Raw genomic sequence first — 23,925 nt, 5'->3', positions numbered from 1 at the left:
TCGAAAAGAATTTTGAAGCGAAATTTTGAAATATTTAAAATTAAAGAAAATGCGAATTAGGGATGTTTCCATCAACTGGTTTAGATCGAATATACAAAGCTGCATAAACGTACTTTGGTCAGAAGATGGCGATGTGATGTATTGCTGTAAGCTGGGGTGGGGCAGGCTTTGGTAGCTTAATCAACTGAAATCAACGAAAGCATTTTTGGCTAAACCGTCACTCCTATCATTGATCCGACTTCACTTTGAGCATCCTGAGTTCTTCCTGAACGTCTACATATGTGTTTTGTGAAGAAAAATGAAGAAAATGTTTTTTTAGAGCGATCACAAGAAACTGGTAACTCTGCTCTCATTCAGAAATTTTCCCTCCTTTTTAACATGGCGGTCTATAAGGCTGTGGGTGGTGTTGGTGGATCATCTGTGCATCCTACGCTCAAACTATAACTCTGACAGCTTTAGCAGACGTGAGTGAGAAAACGACGTTTCTATGTATAAATTATTTCTGTAGCGCATCTGTAGTGGCATCTGCAGCCTCGTGCGCAGTTTTCAAATGTATTTTTTGACACATTTTTCTCTCCCTCTCAACTCTAGCCTCTCCATAGGGTTACATTGGGGGGATTTTTTGGCGTGTTTTTGATGAATAATTTGAAAACCGTTTGTCGAAACCCTTAGAAAAGTCAGAGCAAACTTGTCATGGGCGAGCCAGTCAATTTGAAAAAATTGGATTAAGCCAGGTGAATAGTATACAGTGTTCTTTTTCAAGCACACACAATAACAAAAAAAAAGGTTACTTATCGGATAACTTTGGCCACCCATGAGAGAAAATATGTCTTCAGGGATTAGATTCAGTTGGGCATCTTGTGATTGTTCTTTCATGTCAGCTCGTTGTCACCATCTTAGTTTTTTGGAAGTGGAAGTGACCATATTTGGAAGAGAGGTTGAAGCTATTTATCAGTTAGTGCTAACTTAACCTAACTTTTTTGGAATCAGGGTTGTGCTTTTCTCTCAGTACTCTAGTATTTAAGATGTGAAATCCTTGTATAAAACCTTTTTCTTTCACTTGCAAAGTCTGTTATGTGACAAATATGGCGTCTACATAAAGGTGCTGGCACAAAGTTAAAGTGAATAATGTTTGAGAGTTAGAATGGGGATGACGGTGAAATAGAGGGCTGAAAATGAAGGGATGTAGAAAAAAAAGATGAGGTAGTGGATATCCTGAAGCAGAAATAATTGAATCAGAAAGAGAGAAAAAAAAATGGAAAAGGAAGAAGATCCTCAAAGTTTATTGAAACCACCAGCAGTAAAAAAGTGGTAGCTACTGAGAATTATAAAAGCAGTATTACATTTGCACACACACACACACACACACACACACACACACACACTCCTCTGACCAGCTACAGATGGGCTTAATAACAGAGTAGGCCCTGCTCTGGCATCTCAACAGAGAGAGAAAGAGAGAGGGGGATGACAGGGGAAGGAGAAAAGGAAAAGCTCTGATGCTAAGATGCAAGTAAAAGTTGGATGAGTATCACACTGAGTGAGAGACAGTCGTGAGAAGAAGAAGAAAGACTTGATATGTGACAATGAGTGACTGTGCAGCCTTGTGCCGAGTCGGACACAAGGCTGGTTTCAGCTGTTTGTGAGCCCTGTTGCTGTGATGGAGTGCTGTTGATGACAGCGCTGTGCAGCAGTGCCAGGTCCAGAATAGAACAGAGAAGAAACAGAAGAAGAAGGGGGACAGGAAATATAGTGGCTATTTTTATTCCTGGTTGCTACTGCTTTTCCATGGCATCTCTGTGGCATTTCCCTGGTGCTGGTGGCACAGTACGGCTGTTTGATATAGATTACAGTAGTTGGATTGTGTGCACTTATTAATAATTTCATGAGATTGCATGCATACATGCATTTCAACCCTTTGAAATCTTAGCCTATTTTGTCCGCTTTTGAATCCATTTTTATTCTGCCTTGTAGAACCTGATAATGTAATAACCCTGATAATGTAATAAAAATCTGCACTTGAGTCCATTGAAAATGTAGTAAATCCTGATAATGTAATAACTTCCCGATAATGTAACAAAGTGCATTTCCCAATAATGTAATACACTTTTTACCAATAATGTAATAAAGTATAACATTAATGGGAGGTTATTACATTATCAGGTTAGCCTATATTTCGCAAGTCCTGATAATGTAATAATTCCCCAATATTGCAATAATTTAACAGCAGACCACCCATTACTTGGGTTCAAGTGGTGATACTGTGTATCAACTCTAGCTCAAGAGCTCTAGCGCCACCAACAGGTCAAAGTTGAATGTTTATTAACTTTTGACCCGTTCATCCGTTTTTCACCAATGACGTATCCATGACAACCGAATGCATTCAACAGCTTCTTGAAATCTAAAGGTGCTTGGTGTTATACTTTATTACATTATTGGTAAAAAGTGTATTACATTATTGGGAAGTTATTACATTATCAGGTTTTATTACATTTTCAATGGACTCAAGTGCAGATTTTTATTACATTTTCGGGGTTATTACATTATCGGGAATTTATTACATTATCAGGTTCTACATGCCTGTATATACAACTTAAAAATGTACAAAGCTGTGTTGGTCTAATTTTTTTCAGCACAACCTCAACTATATGACCATATAATTGTTTTTTTCACTTCACTTCACTTTTCACTTTTTTTTTACTTTTAAAGCACGAATATTGAAGAATATATATCACAATATAGGGCTGTGCGATATGGACCAAAAGTCATATCCCGATATATTTAGGCAGAATGTTGGTATATCCCGATATTTTTATCACAAAGCCAAATATGACATGTCACAAGTAGTTTTATTTTACTCCTCCGGCAGCTTGTTCAGTAAAATCTTAAAATCAATCCTGAAAACGAACAGGGAGCCAGTGCTGCATATGTTACATATAGTATGTATATTTGCGTTACCGAGCAGTTGAACAGCTTTACATAATAAAGTGGTAAGCGAGTGTATTGTATATGTAGGCAAAAAAGTGCTGCTACAGTGGGGTTAAAGGCATTCCCTGGCTTCAATGATGGTGCAGAGACACAGAGAGTGCAGATGCAAACCGCCTTAAAATATTGACCAATCACAGGAGACTGTTAGTTTTGAAAGAAAGGCTTAAAGAGACAATCACTAAAACAGACAGACAGAGACATTATGAGAAAAAAACTCTTTGTTTTAAACATTAAACCACATAATCATGTGGTTAAATGAACCTGAAGAACAGCACAATTGTGTGTGTGTGTGTGTGTGTGTGTGTGTGTAAATAAAATAAAATGATAAGTTTCCATGTCCAATTTAATGCATTAATGCTATTTTTAGCAAAGGTAAAAAAACACATCTACCAAGTGTAGTAACATGATTTTACTATTTTTGCAGAGATTTTTCTAATTTAGCTTTGTGCATTTAGCATTTGTAATGCAAACTTTTGTGTGTACTGTTGTTTTGTGTGTTTTTTGTGTGTGTTTTGCTCCGATTTCTTGTTCATTTTAATGCCTGGTACAACTAAAGATACATTTGTTTGGACAAATATAATGATAACAACAAAAATAGCTGATAAGAGTTTAATTTAAGAGCTGATACCTAGACATTTTCCATGGTTTTCTTGATAATAACCAAAATCATTATCATGGTAGGTTAGGGTGGTCTAATATTTTTTTTCCATGACTGTATAAGTTACATAAATACAAAATTCACATGGTGCCACTTTTCTGTTTTAGTAAGCATTAATGGAAAAGTCCTCTTGGCTTCGTTGTGCATGTGTAATATAATACACAGAGAACACGAGTGAAAGTGCTCCTCCACAGTATCTGGTGCTCTACAACTCAGGAAGTGTGTGGGCTTTTCCGACATGCTTTTAACGTTTGTCCTGCCAAGGTTCAATGCCTTTTCCTGTCAAGATGCCATTCGTCAGGCCAAAACCACAGGTGCTGCTGTAATTACTGCTGCAGGCCATTATTCTCTGTCATCCATCCATCAGAAAATGGATGATATAGATGCAAAAGGAGGGCGAGAAGTTTATGAATTATTAATTCAGTCTTAGTGAGTCATTAATAGGGCTGGGCGATTTTTTTCGAAACCGTTTATTTAAGTGAACATAAATACTAACAACAGGAGAACCTTTTTTTTTAAAATCAAAGCTCCATAAAGTGCACATTTAAAAAAAATATCTTAAATAAAAATAGCCTATGAAATAAAATAGGCCAATCTTTTTCTGAAATTAACCCTCTGGAGTCCAGGAAAGCTCCGGAGCACGACTTCTTCATGACGTCACGACGTAAAAACAAAGCAGCATGGAGCTCTGCTGTCAGCTTTTCTTTTAACGGTTTGGCTTTCCCAGAAGTTTCCCTGTCCAATTTAATGCATTAACCCTTTTTAGCAAAGGTAAAAAAAACACATCGACCAAGTGTATTAACATAATTTTACTTTTTTTGCAGAGATTTCTCTAATTTAGCTTTGTGGATTTAGCATTTGTAATGCAATCTTTTGTGTGTACTGTTGTTTTGTGTGTTTTTTGTAATTTCTTTCTGTGTTTTTTTGTAATTTCTTTCTGTTTTTTTGTGTTTTTTGTATTTTTATTCTGTTTTTGGTGTGTTTTGAGTAATTTTATGTGTTTTTTTGTTTTTTGTGTGTTTTTTTGTGTGATTTTGTGCTTTAAGTGGGGTTTTTTTTGGTAATTTTTGTGTTCAAAATGTTGATCCAGTAAGTCAAAATGAAAAAAATAATCAGGTCATATAGGTGAGGTTGTCTTGAAAACAATGATACCAACACGTCATGGTAAAGATATTTAAGTGGTTTATACAGGCAGAATAAAAAGGAGCCCAAAACCGATGTGAATGTGAATGTTTAGACTTCTTAGGATTAATATATTTATATGAGAAAAAACCTAAGGGCAGCATTTATATATAAAGCAGTTTGCCTGGAGCAAGGATCACAGCGCAAATGTGAACTATATCGATATATACGAAATGCAGTGGCGGTTCTACACAAGGGCCTACAGGGGCCACTGCCCCTGTGGAGAAGCCCTTGGCCCCTGCTGTGGCCCCTGTGTCAAATTAATATTCAAATGATCAATTTATAACAGTGAACGACGGAACAATTGTTAGCTATTTTTGTTCAAACAATATTTCATTGTGCACAAAAGGAACCAAGAATCTGTATATATATATATATATATATATGTGAATGTGTATATATATATATATATGTATCAGTGGCGAACCGTGAGCACGACAGCTGGGCCTTCAGTAGTCCGACCGGCTCCTGTTTTTTGCATTTTTTATGTTTTTTAAACTAATAAACACAAAGTCTCGCCATCCCCGCTTGTTGCAACTTTAGAAAATATAATCATGTGTGGAAAAAGACTTACAAACTTGGACCAAAACGGCTCCATAATACGCACAAAAATCCAAAAGAATAAAAAAAAAAACAAACTAAACAGCATGAAGTGTTCATAATTGCTGTTTTATGCATGCCTCTCTCTCATCTATCTATCTAAAATATTACTTGTTTTAACTAAATGGCAGTAAATTCAATGTTCTTTGATTAGGTGTTTAGTATTGTTTAGTATATATATATATATTTATATATATATATATATATATACATATAAGAAGATCATTCTCACTGGACTGCACTTTCAAAATAAAGAAAAAGTAATTGTGCACAAAAATGAGAAATGTCATTGTCGTGCAAAAATAATTATTGTTGGTAAGTCTTATTGTTTCAATCAGTGTATTTGTATCTTCCAAATATACTTAAATGAGATTGCTAAATGAACTAAAATTAAGGTTTTGAATGCCTAAATATCATCTCTGTCGTTTTTTAATGTGCCCCTCTGATTAAACACTGACCCCTGCTTGGCCCCCACAGTAACACTGGTCTAGAACCGCCACTGACAAAATGGTCTAATTCCATATATTTTTTATATCGATTTATCGCCCAGCCCTAGTCATTAGCAATAAGAAAATGTTGGTGTTATGTAAACATCTGTCTCTCTCTTAGGAAAGAAGGATGTCTTCATCCAACTGGATCTGGAAGCAGAGTTTCATTTCACTCACCTGATTATGACCTTTAAGGTAGGATAAAAGCTGTTGTAGTCAGATTGTGAAACAGTAACTTACTTCACTTTGTTTTGCACTAATACATTCAACTTTCTTGTGTTGCAGACCTTCCGTCCAGCCGCAATGCTGATTGAACGGTCTGCAGATTTCGGTCGTACCTGGCAGATCTACCGCTACTTTTCCCACGACTGCGCTGCTACCTTTCCAGGAGTCTCCCAGGGTCATCTGCGCACCATTAATGATGTCGTCTGTGAGTCGCGCTACTCTGACATCGAGCCGTCGACAGAGGGAGAGGTGAGCGATTGGAATCAGACAGAAAAATACAGGTCAAATAAATTGTTCAGTAGAAATCACAGTATACGGTAGAAAGAATACAATAAGTGGACGTAGCCTCCAAGTAGGTAAAGTGAAGCCAATGCAGAAGAGTATTCTCTCTAATGGCCAGCAGGGGGCGACTGCACTGGTTGCAAAAAAAGTCTACAGGTGCATCTCAATAAATTAGAATATGATGTGAAAGTCCATTTCCAGCAGTTCAAGTCAAACAGCCCCAACCAAGGATTGAGTCATATAGATGGCCAACATTTACATATTAAACATGCTTTTTAAAATTGGTCTTTTGTAATAATAAGACACAAAATGACAAAAAAAAAGACAAAAAAGACACAAAATGACCAAAAAAGACATAAAATGACAAAAAAGACACAAAATAACTAGAAAAAAGACACAAAATGACCAAAAAACACACAGAAGACAAAAAATGACCAAAAAAGACACAAAATGACCAAAAAATACACAAAAAAGACACAAAATGACTAGAAAAAAGACACAAAATGACCAAAAAATACACAAAATTACAAAAAGACACAAAATGACAAAAAAAGACACAAAATGACCAAAAAGACACAAAATGACAAAAAAGACACAAAATAACTATAAAAAGACACAACATCAGACACAAAATGACAAAAAAAGACACAAAAAAAGACACAAAATGAAAAAAAAAAAACACAAAATAACTAAAAACAGACACAACAAGAGACATAAAATGACCAAAAAAAGACACAAAAAGACATGAAAAGGTTTTCAAAAATGGACAAAATAGTCCAAGACTCCATAGAGTTAACAGTCTATAATTTTAGATTATCAATGATTTATGAGGGTTCACCTTTTCAGTTGGTGGTGTTGAGTACATCTTTGATATACAGATATATCTCAATAAATTAGAATATGATGAAAAAGTCCATTTCCAGTAGTTCGAGTCAAACAGCCCCAACCAAGGATTGAGTCATATAGATGACAGACTTTTCAGAGGCCAACATTTACATATTAAACATACTTTTTAAAATTGGTCTTTTGTAATAAATTTTTTTGAGACACTGAATTTTAGGTCTTCATTAAATGTAAGCCATAATCATTATAATTAGAAGACGTTAATTAAATTAAGACATGAAATGTTTCATTCTGTGTGTAATGGGTCTATATAATGTGTTATTTCCATTTTTGTAATTGTATTACTGACATAAATACACTTTTCTATCATATCCTAATTTATTGAGATGCACCTGTAAGAGAAAATGTCCCTATTTATCACTTTTTAATTATTAGTTATATTGTCAGAATTAGTTCATGGTCCAAATTGCTTATTTCAAGTTTGAAAAAACATGTTCATTTTGTTTTGTTTGTTAAATTATGGTCCCATTAAGAGTAAAATAGACTATAAATCAGGGTATTATTTAGGCCATGTTTACACAGTTTTAAGATCAACTCTCTCGTCTAAATAACTTCTGGCTCCTAAAAACCAAGATGGCAACTAAAGGCTTCAAACTGAAACTTGTTGTAAATTTGAACATTTTTGTGTAGTTCAGAATGCATGGTTTGTTTTTTATTTTATTTCCCCAGTAGATAAGATTAACTGAAGATAAGGACTGGAAATAGGCAGAAAATTTAAACTCTACATTTAAAAATCTGTTTGTCATTTTTGCCCTTCTATTTTTGAATAACACAAATTAGATATAATGTGTCAATAAATCTGCAAGCGGTGTTGGTGCGCAGTTTTCTCAAAGTTGTGACATTTACAAACTTTTAGATTCAGGCCAGCTGTTTTCAGTCTTTATTTTAAGCTTAGCATAAGACATGAGAGTGGTTTTGATCTTCTGATTTAACTTTTGGCAAGAAAGCATAAAAGGAGGCATTTATAAAATATATATATGTATGTATGTCCTGGTCTAGGTCATCTACAGAGTGTTGGATCCAGCCATCAGGATTGAGGATCCATACAGCCCGAACATCCAGAGTAGGTCACACTCATACAGTTGAAACCAGAAGTTCACATACACTATATAAAATCATCACTTTTATATATATATATATATATATATATATATATATATTTGCAGTAACAGTTTACGACCTCAGGAATCCACCTCTGTTTAGTCAGGGGATAGAGACTGCAGTCGTGACAGTCGTGACACCCGTGTCACCGTGGGTTCTTATGGATTAAACTTTCATAAATAATTCCAAATTAAAAGAAAGTGTGAGCCATAAATCAAACCCCAGCCGACACAATCATCTCTTGTCATCCAGCGGTGACACACGGGGCCTGTAGCAGCCTCCTCTCTCTCTCTGGGGTGTGAAACATGGCCCCGCTGTGTGGAAGACATGGAGAGATGTGAAAAGCAGCTGTTCTCTCCCACACAGCCTCTCTGTCCCAGCCCTCATGTTTAGACTGGCAGGACATGAGAGCTTTTCCCAGAAACCCGAGCTGGCTTTCCAGAGCAGCAGCACAGTTTGTCTTGTTCTGTCGTTAAGCGTCTCTCTGCAGCCGGCCCACACGGTGACCCCTGACCTCCTCACAGCTCCACCATCCATATTCACTGTCTGCTGAATCACTGTCCAAGTCAGTCCCATGATGGAGCTATTATTGCTTTATTTGGAGATCTTTGGCCCTAAGTTTCACCAGGTCTCCCAGACACACTTTCCTCTCTCTACGTAATCTGTATTGTTTTTTATTGTTTTTTATAGACGTGTATTTATTGAGTTTTAACAGTTTACAAAAATGACATTTTAATACACTCTAAAAAAATGACACTGGCTCAACTTGTTGTAACAATTTGCATTTATCTTTTTAAGTAATTCCAACTAAAACATTATTGAGTATTTCCCATGAGACTTTTATAGCTGGACTAACTCAATTAGTCTAGTACAACCAACATGATTTCTTTTGTCCTCTACAAGCTTCATTATGTTGAACCAACTCAATTTTTATATCAACGTTTTAGTGTTAATAGGGTCAAATTACTCTATTTAAGTTGCTATAACTCCTTTATTTTACTTTCTTTCTACTCATGCAAATTGTTACCTCAATGGTATTGAGTTTAAGTAACTTATTTCACTTAAGTCAGACAGATTGTAATACAATATTAAGTTTCATTACCTTAATACCTTTCCTTGTTAAGTGAAGGTAGAAATGCTTCTCCAAAATCGATATATTTCTGAGTTGAGACATCTTTCTTCATTTTTAATTTTGATCAACTTTTTGAAATAAATTAACAACTTAATAAATTAATGGACATGTAACAAATAGTATTGTTTTATGCTGAAAAAGCTCATGTTTTTAAGTCATACTATCTAACCTCCAGAGTGTGCATTTGACAAAGCATCAAAGTCAAACTATAAAGGAATCCACTCCCCCCACCCCAAAGGAAAAATAAATACTTAAAGAAAAGAAATGACAGAACTAATATTAAACAAATAAAGTGGGTAACAACATTACATATTCATACACAGCTTAGCATGTAATCTGTATCTTTGATTGGCAGACCTTAACGCTTATCATAACCCTGACTCTAATGACAACCATCTATAATTGAAAGTATTTGCCTGGTAGAGAAAAAAAACATAGCCTCAGAGGAATCATCTTCAGTCTGACTTGCTGCTTTATTTCTTACCAGCATTTCCTGACGTAAGCATTAATAGTTTTCTGTACAACCACCAGGCCATCAGGATGCTGAATTCATAACATACATGCTCTATATTGTTTCTGTGGTTTGAATGTATGTTTAGTAGCATTCCTGGCTGAATGACGGTCGACTCTTTAACTGATAGTTAACAAGATTTTTTTTAAATCGTAGCTCCATGAAAATAAAAATCAGACATTCCTTGGTCACCTTGTGAATCCACGGTAAGAGCCACGAGAAGGGAAAACAATAACAAACATTAGCACTTGAGCTAACAAGCACTTTTACTATTAGATAAGACAACAAATATAGCCACTAATATATATGACAGAAGAAAATAAACGTGAACAAACCTTGTGCCCTGTCAGCCAGCCACTTATAGAAGCCTTTTTCATACTTTATATCAACTTTACTTAACTTCATTACGTAGCACTCATTAATTTACTATTTGTTTTTCCTGTTATTTCCTGTCACTACCTTTCAAAATTAAAGCACCCCTTTCCCAAGCATGTTAGGAAGTTGTTGAAAAAACGCTGCAAAGTCAGAGTATCAACCTAGAAATTGCGTCAACAACTTAGGGGACACAGTTGAACCTGGACTGGACTTTAGAAAGCGTACCCTAATGTTATGACCCTTTATTCACCGTAATAGGTTTCGATAAATAAATAACTAATTCATTAAGTCATTTTTTATTAGATATTTTTGACCAGAACAACCTGACACACAGTGCTGAGCTTCATCTCAAATTAATCTTCAGGTTCACAACTTTCAGATGATGTCAGCACTTCTATGTGGCATTTATTGTTGACCTGCTATCTCCCCATAAACATCCACTGCCCACAACCACCAAAAAGGTCTTAAAAATAAGAGGTAAAGTGTGTATATAGTGTGTGTGTGTGTGTGTGTGTGTGTGTGTGTGTGTCTGTGTCTGTGTGTGTGTGATGATGGCTGCAGGTGAACAGCTGGACTATAACAGTATGTCTCTCTGTAAAGGAATGATATTTCACCCTATTAGGAGCTATCTCAGGGGTTTTAGAGGATAAAGAAACAGGATAAGGGTAGAACCATTTCAACACCACATTCCACTACTGTCAAGCCAAGAATCCCTCTCCCTGGATGGAGAGACGTGCAATGGATAGTACTGTCCATCACTTTTGGAATTTCCTCCTCCCGGAACTAATGAAGTCTGGATGTTGTCAAATGAAAGAGGAAATTGGACTTGGGTTTATAGAGAGACTGCTCCATTCACCAGAGACACCTACGTCAATGACACAGCTGAAGAATAAAGGAACTACTTTTCCCGTGAACCATTGTGATTCAGTAGAACTAAAATATATCAAATATGACATGTCACAAGTAGTTTTACTGAAACCGTTTAATTAAGTGAACATAAATACTGTATAACAACAGGAGTACCTTTTTTTTTTTTTAAATCAAAGCTCCATGAAGTGACATTTAAATAAAAAATATCTTAAATAAAAATAGCCTATGAAATAAAATAGGCCAATCTTTTTCTGAAATAAATATATCTGTATGAGAAAAGAATAACGAACATTACAAAAGAACTAAATATGACAAACCCTGGTAAGGGCAGCATTTATATATAAAGAAAGAAAATTTGAACTATATCGATATATGCAATATGGTCTAATTCCATATCACATTTAAAAATATATCAATTTTTTTTGGCGGTGTCCCACAGGGCTCAGTACTGGGGCCCCTGCTATTCTCCTTATACCTACTGCACCTGGGTCGGATCATAAAAAGACATAATATTGCATACCATTTATACCCAGATGACATCCAACCCCACTTCTCTTTTAAACCTAATGATGCTTTTAAGTTGTTTAGGCTTCTCGACTGTGTAAGGGCTGTTAGGAACTGGTTGGCAGAACATTTCCGACAGCTGAATGGCAATAAAACTTTGGTTTTGGTCCCACAATTTTTAATTTGGATGACCACCATGCATTGTACATGTACATTGTTATTTTATAATTTTTATGTTTCATTGTGTTTTAATGTACCTGGTCATAAGACAATTAAAACACAATTAACACCAACCTGGTCTCACAGGAATCCGTGAAATAGCCACGGATTTGCTGAACTCAAAATCCGTGGAATAGCCATGGAATCACTCAAATTTCTGTGAAACTGACTTCGGATTTCGCTACAATGCAAGTTAATGACAGTCATATCCCGTGGCTATTCCAACATACAAAGTGATTATGTACATTCACTGAGTAAGTATTTACAAAATAAAACATGTATTTCTCGCGAGAAATGTGATCAAATCCATTTTTATGCAGAAACTAAGTCAAAATATTGATTTTTTTCACTAAAAAACCGCCATGTTTTTTGTTCTGACCGCCGGGACCTTGAAAGTCACGTGACTTGGAACAAACCAATAGGAAAAAATATCCATGGAATAGCCATGGGATATGACTGTCATTAACTTGCATTGTAACGAAATCCGTGTCAGTTTCACGGAAATTTGAGTGATTCTGTGGCTATTCCACGGATTTTGAGTTAAGCGAATTCGTGGCTATTTCACAGATTCCTGTGAGACCAGGTTGGTTTTAATTGTGTTTTAATTGTCTTATGTTCCCCTATCTTATTTCTTTCTTTTTATATTCTGTAAAGCACTTTGTGATTTTATCTGTGAAGAGTGTTATATGAATAAACTTTACTTACTTACATACTCACTTATTTCCTCCATGTTGTCCTCCAACAGACCAGCTAAAGATCACTAACTTGAGAGTGAACTTCACCAAGCTTCACACACTTGGAGACAACTTGCTGGACCCCAGAGCTGAAATAAAAGAAAAGTACTACTACGCCATATATGAGCTTGTCGTACGCGGAAACTGCTTCTGCTACGGCCACGCCTCAGAGTGCGCCCCTATCGACGGCATCAGAGACGACATAGAGGGAATGGTGAGTCTTTTTGACACTTTTAACACTTTTTCTTCCTTAGTTTCCCTCCTGTGATTTACTCTCATTATTTCAAAGATTTTGATTCTTGAGGCCCCGTTTACACGAGGACGCTTGCGGAAAAAACTACAAAACATTTAATCGGAAGTTTCTTTCGTTTAGACGGTGACGGCGTTTTTGGGGCTTAAAAACGCAAAAATCTGAAACCACCCTCCAAAGTGGAAAAGTTGAATCCGCTCTGCCGTAGCATGTCCGTCTACACCGACAAGACGCAAAACTCTGATCAGATCTGCTCACGTCACGTATGTGTTTACGTCACATACATGCTCCAGTACAGGAAATAAACAAACATGTGGGATTATTTCCATGCGTCTGACCTTCAAGGTTCTGCTCTGGCAGGTCTAATAAACTTACAGGAGTCTTTCCACCAAATGTACAGGATATGTACAGATAGTATTAGTGAACAGAGAAGGATCTGGAATTACCTCTATCACATTTTGGATGCACCGATTGGTGGGAGGAGCCAGACGGCTTTGAACGAGACCTGGGAGATCTAGTGATGGTGGAGAACTTTGTGGAAGGAGTAGCTGATGAAAATGCGTGGCGTGACTTCCACATGCCCAAAGATGCTCTTATCGTTTTAAGTGATGCCGCCTGGCTGCATACCCAATCACATTCACACACTTTAGCGTCACCGTATGCAGCAGATTTCCTACCGAAAACGCTCGTCTAAACGCGGAATAAAATGTGAAGACGCAACGCCACTTTTGCATCTTCTGTTCAGACCGTCATCATGTAAACGTAGCCTCAGTCTATAGCATTTCCTTGGACTGTTTTAACCCCTCCTCTCCCTCTACAGGTTCACGGCAGGTGTGTGTGTAATCACAATACCAAGGGTTTAAACTGTGAGCAATGTGATGACTTCTACAACGACCTGCCCTGGAGACCAGCTGAAGGGCGCAACACCAACGCCTGCAAGAGTGAGTAGAGAGGAGGAGACAGACGTTAATTTCTTATTTTAAGCGTTCAACATGCTTATTTCTAGATTTAACAATCTTAATTCAAGAAATCTTGTCAAGTGAAATTATCTGTCCATGTAGCAAGATCATTTCCCTCAGATTTAGTGTTTTGATCTTGTTTTTAGACACCTTTTTTTGCAGTATGACCATTCAAACAAAGAAAATCCTGTCCCATGTAAAACCGGTGTTGACCAAGTCAGTGTTACTGATTTGTCCAGATTTTTTTTGCAAAAGTAGTTGAGTTTGAGAAAAGAGTTTTATTTTGAAATGCCACAATACATATAATGAGTAGAAACTGACCCGCCATACGTGACACCAAAATTGATGCTTAAGGGTTCCTTGTGCTTCCATATCTGACAGCAACCAATATCCAGTGTACTACATAGTACACACAGCCTCTCAATCTACAACAGAGCTAGAGCAAGTGCCATTTTTTATGCTATAAATGAAAAGGTACGGATCTAGGTTGTTGTTAATAATACGTCAGCATCAGTCGCAGCACTCGAAAAAATGTCATGTAAACAACTGGGTAGACAGAATCTATATGAAGCAAAATGGAGTAAATATTTTCTACAATGAAAATGGAAAATAAAAAATGTTAATCACAAAAATAATACGTCAGCATCGACTAATTAATCCGACGTGTCTTTTTTTCCAGAGTGTAACTGTAACAGCCACTCCAGCCAGTGTCACTTCGACATGGCGGTGTATTTGGCTACGGGCAACACCAGCGGAGGAGTGTGTGACGACTGTCAGCACAACACTATGGGACGCAACTGTGAGATGTGCAAACCTTTCTACTACAAAGACCCCTTCAAGGACATCAGGGACCCTCGAGTCTGCATAGGTTAGTGTGTGTTTGCACTTTGATTCAGATTTGCACACACACTGAAACAGTGAGGAGTGAATTTGTGTGCATTGTGTTAACCCATCCGTTACACACCAGTGAACACTTTTCATTTCATGTATCCTTTATTTATTTCTTGAGGAATCAATGAGAGCAACCCCTCATTTACAATGATGTCGAGAGTACAGAGAAAACACAAAACAGAGTAGAGAGAAAACACAAAACAGAGTAGAGAGAAAACACAAAACAGAGTACAGAGAAAACACAAAACAGAGCAGAGAGAAAACACAAAACAGAGTACAGAGAAAACACAAAACAGAGTACAGAGAAAACACAAAACAGAGTACAGTGAAAACACAAAACAGAGTACAGAGAAAACACAAAACAGAGTACAGAGAAGAACAAACAGCCCAGACAGAACATTGAAAAACATTAAAAACGGTTATTAAAGTTTTAAACTGGCCCATAGTAATAAATGTTCTCAGCCAGGCACTATTGAAGGCTTTTTGATACGAAATATCAACTTAATATGAATTAAGACGCACTCGTTATTATTTAATGTTCGTTTTTCATTTAACCGTTCCACCTGTTATTTCCTGTCACTACCTTTCAAAATCAAAGCACCCGTTTTCCACTGGACGGAACCTTTTCAAAATAAAAGCATCACAACATTTTAAAACACCTAGAAAATGTACAAACATGAAAAACAAGCTATATAATACAAAATAGTGGCGTATGGAGTATTTACTACTTTTTACTGCTATATTTGATTTACTCCACATTAACAGTCTTATCATAACATGTATCCTTATCAGTAGCAGCTAGAAACCAGATAATTTAATCTATTGTTATTAGTATTGGTCATGTGGCCCCTTGGGAAAATTAATTGCCCACCCCTGTTCTAGAGTAATGTAATCAGATTTATTTTTGATTCTATCATAAGAGAACCAGTTATATTTAAAGAAGAAACAGAAACTTTATTAATTATCAAAGCAGTTTTTCCAAATTAAGTATTTGTCCGGGGAACATTGAAAGGAACCAATGCATGTCTCGTCTGATAGATAACGGTGCCCATCCCACCAAGCAGTGGCGGGCGGTGCATTTCACACTTAGGGCTTCAGTGATGTCCAACTTGGTCAATAAATACCTTTCATTATGCCAGCATTTATAACACCAGGACTGGAGAGTAGTTAGAGTCAGCAAGATGGCGGCTGCTACATTACAGCGGACTGTAAAATTCTTAAATATAGCTCGTTTTCCGCTGCTGCACACACAACCTATATTGACGTTTTGACAGGAGGACAGGCTGCACAATAACACCAAGCCATACCACATATAACTGACCTGTCACCCGTGTGTCCCACAGCTTGTGACTGCGACCCTGACGGTTCTCAGAATGGAGGGATGTGCGACAGCCACACCGAGCCCTCCCTCAACATGGTGGGAGGTCAGTGCCGCTGCAAGGCCAACGTGGAGGGGCCGCGGTGTGACAAGTGTAAGACCGGCTTCTTCGGCCTGAGTGCCGAAAACCCTCAGGGCTGCCAACGTGAGTCAATACACACAACTTTTATTGTATTTATTTAACCTTCATTTAACCAGAGAATATCCCATTGAGATTAAGAACCTCTTTTTCTTGAAGGGAGTCCTGGCCAAGAGGCAGCAAACACAAAATACAGTTACATATTTACATCAGACGCAGACCTTAAACACGTCATGAGAAACAAGTGCATATTGTGGAATTGTTTCGTTTCGTTTCGTTTCGTATCTGTTTATTTCGGTCAATACATGTCATCAAAACTGAAGCAACAAACCAGAAAAAAAAACATTGATCGAAGTAAACAACATGTAAACAGAGAGAGAAAATTGATAATAGACATTTGGACCGAAAAGGCTGAAGCATAGTTTATTACGCCTACCCTGTTACAACTCAAGTAAATTTAAAAATTGGAAATGTAAATTCTGTTATTTATCAACAAAAGGAATAAGCAGTCACAAAAGAGAGAAAAGGAAGAAGCTTATTATTCATTACTCTAACTTATATAAATTAATCATCCTATTTTTGAGTATTTTTTTGAATAAGTTAATGGTAATTATTAATTTGGCCTCAATAACTCTCAGTTTGGATTTAAAAGTGCTCAAAGAAACAAAGTCAGTTAGTTTCCAGTCTTTCTGGAGCATATTCCAGCATAAGGTGCAGAGGAAACAAACACAGGTCCTTCAACCAACAGAAATAATATGTCAATTAATGCATTTTTTTGCATTTATTTACATCAATAACATCCAGCAAATAAAAATGTATGATGAAACTGGGTCTCATGCTCTAAAAACATTGGTAATGAACATAAATGCCATGTAGATTACATCAAAATAAAAAATAGTGATGGCTTTTATATATATATATATATATATATATATATATATATATAAAAGCCATCACTATTTTTCATTTTGATGAATGGGTGATTTCAGAATTGTGGGTACATTTCGCGTCTCCCAGAAAAACCTTATTATAAACCTCATAAAACCTTATTATATTATTTCCCCCTAAAAAAGTATTTACTGGATCTGTTTTAAATAATGTTGCTAATTATATTGAATGTTCACCACAATTTATATGTAAAATATTCATGAAATGATTCCCACCCCCCCAATTATTGGCTTTCTTCAGCTTGTGATTCACATGTTCATATTGAATTAACATAAAATAATTCATTAAAATTAGCAGTTTTTTGTGCTAATTCTATAAATACTTATACTTACAGTTGCACAGAGTATTTATTTTCTGTAATACATGGGATTTCAACATTAAAAATATATATGTTTTTTATCTGTCCCTATGATCCGATCAACTCTGTTACCTCTGTTATAAAACCACATAAAAAACCCGACAGCATTCAAATAAAAAACATGAGACCTGCACCCAGTGATGTCACTTCCTCTTGCAGAAAATATTTGGAGGGAACTATGGAATGTTAAACTTTCTCTCTCATTAATTACACCAACAGTAGATTAATTAAATGTCAAATCTGTTACTATGATATTCTAGTGAATCTGTCAGTCATTTTTTAAAAGCAATTATATGATGAAAATTCATAAAATTATGGTTTTATTGATGACATGTGGTATCTGGTTTTAAGCTAGCATGTGGAGTTAAAGCACAAAATGGTGGAAAATGTCAACTCTGTTATCGTCAACTCTGTTACATGTGTCAAATTTTTAATGATAACAGAGTTATTGTTTTTGGCCTTTTACACATAGTTTGTCAACTCTGTTATTCATGTCAACTCCGTTCAAATTGCCGTCAACTCTGTTTCACACAGTTTTGTTTTAAAAAATTCTAATTAAATATGTTTTATTGTTGACAAATTAACCAGAAGCTGTGTCATAACTAACATTCTCACTATACATGAAATTTCGAAGCATTTCATTCATTTTTGGAGCAATATTTAGAGAAAATCCAAACTGTCTTGGCACTTTCTAATTAAATGTGTCAATGTTTTTACTCCTGAAAAAAGAATCTTTATCTTAGAAAATGTCAAGTTGAATTAGTGGATGTAAATATAAAAGTTCTCTTAGGAAAGACATGGTTTTAAAATGTATCACATTTGAGTACTATAAATATTTACCCTAATTTGTCTGCAACAGAGTTGACTGATTTTACTGTTACTACGATGATTTTCAGATTAAATATTTTAAATCTTACATGTTTAAGCTTGGCAAATGCTGGAAGTGTTAAATTTAAAGTATTGTCTATGGGAACGAAAAAGGTTTTATAGAAAAAAATAAAATGAAATTCTTATTTTGTCTAAACTTCAAATGTACCCGCAATTCTGAAATGGGCCATATATATATAGTAGTGTATTTTACAGTGGAGTAATGTATTTTCAAAAAACTGTAAAAAAAAAAAAAAAATACTATTTTGGCTGTTATATACATTCACAGTGTTTCATTGTTACTGAAACTGAATAAACTCATTTATCATTTTACAGTCTTTTACTGACACTGTACATGTCGCTGTTAAATGTACAGACATTTTTTATAGTGTAGAGCTGTCTGTCCTCACAATCTGAGCCCGTCCAGGGCTTTTGCAAATTCTTTTTAAAAAAGGCCAAATGATATTGACCATGATTTCATGTGTAAAAGCAACAAAAGGCTGAAACATCCAAGGGGGATGAATACTTCTGCAAGCCACTGTATAATGAGTAGAAATTGACACGCCGTCCCTGACACCAAAACTGATGCTTAAGGCTTCCAACACTAACACTCACATGCATACACACACACAGATTCATGAACACGCATACATGCACCACCGCTTATTTTCCTATTCTATTATTATTATTTTATTTATTTTTTCGTGTCATTAGTTTGTTGTTTATGTCTTTTCTTGGAGATCCTCATTTGGGGAATACCAGTTTGCCTTGTATATATGTTTGTCTGTTTACCCTATGTTTTTGTTATTTACTTTTGAATATATACCTTGACAAAAAGGGGGGGAAAAATGCAAGGTACAATATTGTAAAGACAACGAAATGACTCATTATGTTTATGAAAGTAAGAAGCCTTGCAATAAAGTATTTAAAAAAAGGCTTCCTTGTGCCTCCATGTCTGACAGCGACCACAAGCTTTGGTATTCTGGTGTTGCATATCCAAGTCCTAGGCTTTGTTATAGTTGGTCTGACATTGAGGGTCACACAGGGGTTTTTTGTCTATTTTTCCTTATGCTACATTAACAGTGATCTTGACTAATCTCTTTAAATGTTTCCCTCCACACTGTGCCTTTAGCTTGCCGATGTGACCACAGGGGAACAGTGTCAGGTAGCTCCCAGTGTGACCCCGTCAGTGGAGACTGCTTCTGCAAGCGTCTTGTCACTGGACGCAGCTGTGACCAGTGTTTGGTAAGACAGTGCAAAATGACCTGACTTTTGTTTTCCTGCTTAAAAGGAAATTATCTACTGTATATCTATCTGTTTGTCTCTCCCTCCTTACCACTTGATTTTGGGGAGAACTTCCCCATTCATTTTATCATGTTTAGTATCAAAAATGGCATGATAAAGTGACAGATAGTGGTAAAAAAAAAAAAAAAAAAAAAACTAAAAGCCAAAAAGATAAAACAGAGTTAAGAACACAAAATGATTTGAAAATGTTCAATGTCAGCATTGAAATTCATTCTTGTAATTTTCCCTTCATGTCCCATATTTTTTTTACTTAATTCTATCATTTTCCTTATTTTCTTTTTCACTTCAAATGGTGCTGCTGATCTTCTTCACTCTCTGTTTCATTCTCATATTTTCCTCCCACTCTCTCTGCCCAGAAGCCTAAGATATTAGCTGGTGATCAGCTTCCTTTTATAATTCAACCTCTTGTCCTGAACCTACACAGCCAGGAATAGTATAGGCAGGAATGTGAGCTCCTGCCTGGGCCCTGTGTCTAAATTTAGCTTAAGGATTTGAGGCTTGTCCGGTCGGTGCGGGTTACAGCAGGCCTAAAATGGTCAGGGTCTGGACCTGGTCCGAAAGTGGATCCTGTCTTCTAATGAGCCCTGAGTAGCCTAATTTTAGTAGCAATAGTGTAAAATCAACATTGGACAGAATTGAAAACAAAAAAAACCCCTCCAGAAAAGATCATACTGTCACTGTGCTGAGAGTGTTTTGTTTAAATGAATACAATAATATATTAATCTCTTGTGAGCTTTCCAAATAGCAGTTAAGTTAAATGGACCAGCAGGAAAACAACCAGGCACAGATCAGAATGGATAATAAAGTTTTTTCCACAAACTTGATGCAATATAATAGAAACCACCAAATTTAGCAAAGTCCAAATCCATCAGCCAAACATACTCAAGACAAAAAGGGAAATTGCTGACTGCAACAAATCCAGTATTCAAATCATCAAGTCAGCTCTTTTTGAAAGAGAAGAGACTCCCACAATGCCAATTGAAAGGAATGGGGCAGTAATAGTATGCCCCAAAGCTATGACTGTTGTTTTATTGGATTAGAGAGCTGGATACAGTATTTATGACTCACTTATGACAGTCAAACTGCTGTGGAAGTTCCCTGATCACTCTGTAATAGCATGGAGAGTGATGCATCATGTCTGTCTGGAGCCAGCTATTTAACTGTCTGTCTGTCTAGTGGTTAGTCTTTGTTACTGTCTGTCAATCACTCTGCCCTCTGTGTGTCCTTCTGTGTTTCCAGCCAGAACACTGGGCTCTGAGCCACGACCTGAACGGCTGCCGAGGCTGCGAGTGTGATATCGGAGGAGCCCAGGACAACCAGTGAGTGACGCTGTAGCTTTAATCCTGAGTCACAGTTCACACATCAAGTCTAGGGCTGTAACACATGAGAATTGATGGAAAATATTCCAAAATAGCAGCTGCAGCTGTGAGAACTCTGTGAGAAACTCACTATTTAATTTGCCTGTGAATTTACCCTTGGAGCAACAATTGGTGCTCCTGTTGTCATATTAATTAATCTATGGTTTAATTTCCTGTGCAGCCAGTGGTCGGCATTCAAACCCAAGGGACAACCTCCTAAACCTGCAATCTTTCTGATAGCCAGCAGGGGGCAACTTCACTGGCCAACAAAAAAAAATTGATTGTATAGAAGTCTATGAGGAAAAAAGACCCTACTTCTCATTTTATGTATTACCTAAATAAACATTTTTCTTTATGAGTTAATGGTCTCAATTGCCAGGTTTCTTCAAAACAGTATTTATAAATTAGATTAGATTAGATTAATTACTCTATTAATCCCACAATGGGGAAATTCAACCTCTGCATTTAACCCATCCTTTTTTACACACACACGTGAACACACCATGCAAGGAGCAGTGGGCAGCCTAACCTCTAAATTAAATTCCCATTAAGATTATAATAGAGGATAAAGCAGGGTAGGCTTTGCAGATGCAACTAACCAAGCTAGCTAGTTAGTGCTAGTATTAGCTGATTACTTTCTCCTCCCAAGCTCCACAGACTCCTCATTCATTCCTATGAAAATTGCTCAGTTGCGCATGATGCCAAAAAAGTAACGCTTTTTGGGACCCATATGGCGTCACATGACAGAACTGGAGATAGTTTTTCTATTGCTTGGCTACTTTAATTAGCTTCAAAGCCCCACGCTCTTCAGAGGGGCTTGGGTCCACCCTCTCATCCACTTCTGGCTCCAAATAAAAACAAGATGCCATACTCTAACATCTTAATCTATAAATCAGAAATTCAATGGGTGATGTCACTGTGGCTGCCTATTTCTTTTCTACAGTCTATATCCAAACCTCATACACTAATTTAGTCCCAAGATGATAATTAAAACTTAACATTTGTCATTACAATAATAATAATAATAATAACTTAAATTTATATACAGTGATGGAAAAAAAATGATTAGACCACCCTTGTTTTCTTCAATTTCTTGTTCATTTTATGTCTGGTACAACTAAAGGTACATTTGTTTGGACAAATATAATGATAACAACAAAAATAGCACTTAAGAGTTGAATTTAAGAGCTGATATCGAGACATTTTAATAACCAAAATCATTATCAAGAAAACCATAGAAAATGGCTAGATATCTAGATAGAGATTTTTGTTTTTACATTACATTGGTCCAAACAAATGTACCTTTAGTTGTTCATTTTTTCCATAACTGTATATAAATTTAAGTGACTATTATTATTATTATCACCGGTGGTGAATCGATGCTTGAGGAGTCTTTCGTTGTGACGTTTAAAGATACAGCATTGTGGATTTCAGCCGGGAAAGAGTTTCAAAGGGTGGGGGCTGCACCTGAAGGCACAGGTTTCAAAAGTGCAGTTTGTGCGTTGGGTGGAGAGCTGACTCATTATGGCATCAATGCATTACAGATTAAGGCTGCTGTAAAAAGCCCTAGAAGAACATTTGTCACAAGACAGTTGTGCTTTTGAGTGAAATTTCTACAACTGAATGTATTGCGATGCCATTTATATCCTTAAGCCTTACCATTTCTCCGCTCATAATTTCAATTTGTCCAATAGTTTGGACCAATTGTTGAATACTGTAATGGTCATGAAATACCAACAACACTAATGTCATTCAGCCTCATCTGTACTTTGAGATTACTGCTAATTAGAGCTGGGCGAGATGGACCAAAAGTCATATCCCGATATATTTAGGCTGAATATCGATATATTATATCCTGATATTTTTATCGCAAAGTGAGAGCAAATGTCAAAAGTCAAAGTCAAAACCAAATATGACATGTCACAAGTAGTTTTATTGAAGCCATTTATTTAAGTGAACATAAATTCTGTACAACAGGAGTACCTTTTTTAAAAAAAAATCAAAGCTCCATAGAGTGCACATTTAAAAAAAAGTCACAGCTTGCCTGGAGCAAGGATCGCAGTGCAAATTTGAACTATATCGATATATGTGATATGGTCTAATTCCATATCACATTTAAAAATATATCAATATATCTTTTATATCGATATATCGTCCAGCCCTACTGCTAATTAGCTTATGTTAGTTATGCTAAAAAGCTGAATTGATGGAAAACATATGAGCTGCCAAACATCAGCATGTTACTATAGTCAGTGTGAGCATGTTAGCATGCTAATGATGGCATTTAGCTCAAAGCAGCTGCTGTGCCCAAATATAGGTTGACTGCAGACCCTTTAGCTTGTCTTATTAGAAGGTAGTAATGATTTTAGTCTGGATTTTTTTCCATGTCAGATTTAGAAGGTGCTTAACTGTAAAAACTGAAATAGTACATTCCTGATTAAAGGCTTAGCACCCAACATTGGCAGCTAAGCTATATGATATCAACTGCAGCAGTGATATAACGAGCTATTCATGTCTTCTCTGTAGCTGCTCCATGGAGAGCGGTCAGTGTCGCTGCCGCAGTCACATGACAGGACGCCAGTGTACGCAGGTGGAGTCCAGATACTTCTTCATGGCTCTAGATCACTTCCTGTATGAGGCTGAGTTGGCCAAAATGGGACATGTGAGTCAAACTACATTTTACCACCACATATTTTTTAATTGAAGTGATTCTGTGGCTTTACTGATGTTATACATTTAAAAATCTAACTGAATATTTTT

The 23,925-nt window shown here is 36.4% G+C and overlaps 1 protein-coding gene across 1 annotated transcript in view; it reads left to right on the top strand.

The window, feature by feature from the left end:
- The window catches only part of lamb2 (laminin, beta 2 (laminin S)), a 98,042-nt gene that overhangs the window by 37,220 nt on the left and 36,897 nt on the right, over positions 1-23,925 (top strand). The window contains exons 5-14 of the mRNA XM_059333798.1: positions 6,038-6,111; positions 6,202-6,390; positions 8,326-8,389; positions 12,784-12,986; positions 13,843-13,963; positions 14,661-14,849; positions 16,216-16,395; positions 19,635-19,747; positions 21,047-21,126; positions 23,692-23,827. Of these exons, the coding sequence (XP_059189781.1) occupies positions 6,038-6,111; positions 6,202-6,390; positions 8,326-8,389; positions 12,784-12,986; positions 13,843-13,963; positions 14,661-14,849; positions 16,216-16,395; positions 19,635-19,747; positions 21,047-21,126; positions 23,692-23,827 (1,349 nt within the window). The remainder of the gene's footprint in view (positions 1-6,037; positions 6,112-6,201; positions 6,391-8,325; positions 8,390-12,783; positions 12,987-13,842; positions 13,964-14,660; positions 14,850-16,215; positions 16,396-19,634; positions 19,748-21,046; positions 21,127-23,691; positions 23,828-23,925) is intronic.

This window comes from Centropristis striata, chromosome 5 (genome assembly GCF_030273125.1).
Source record: "Centropristis striata isolate RG_2023a ecotype Rhode Island chromosome 5, C.striata_1.0, whole genome shotgun sequence".
In the NCBI taxonomy this organism is placed as follows: Eukaryota; Metazoa; Chordata; class Actinopteri; order Perciformes; family Serranidae; genus Centropristis; species Centropristis striata.
The sequence above is the reverse complement of the archived record's forward strand: the minus strand, read 5'-3'. Positions and strand labels throughout refer to the sequence as shown.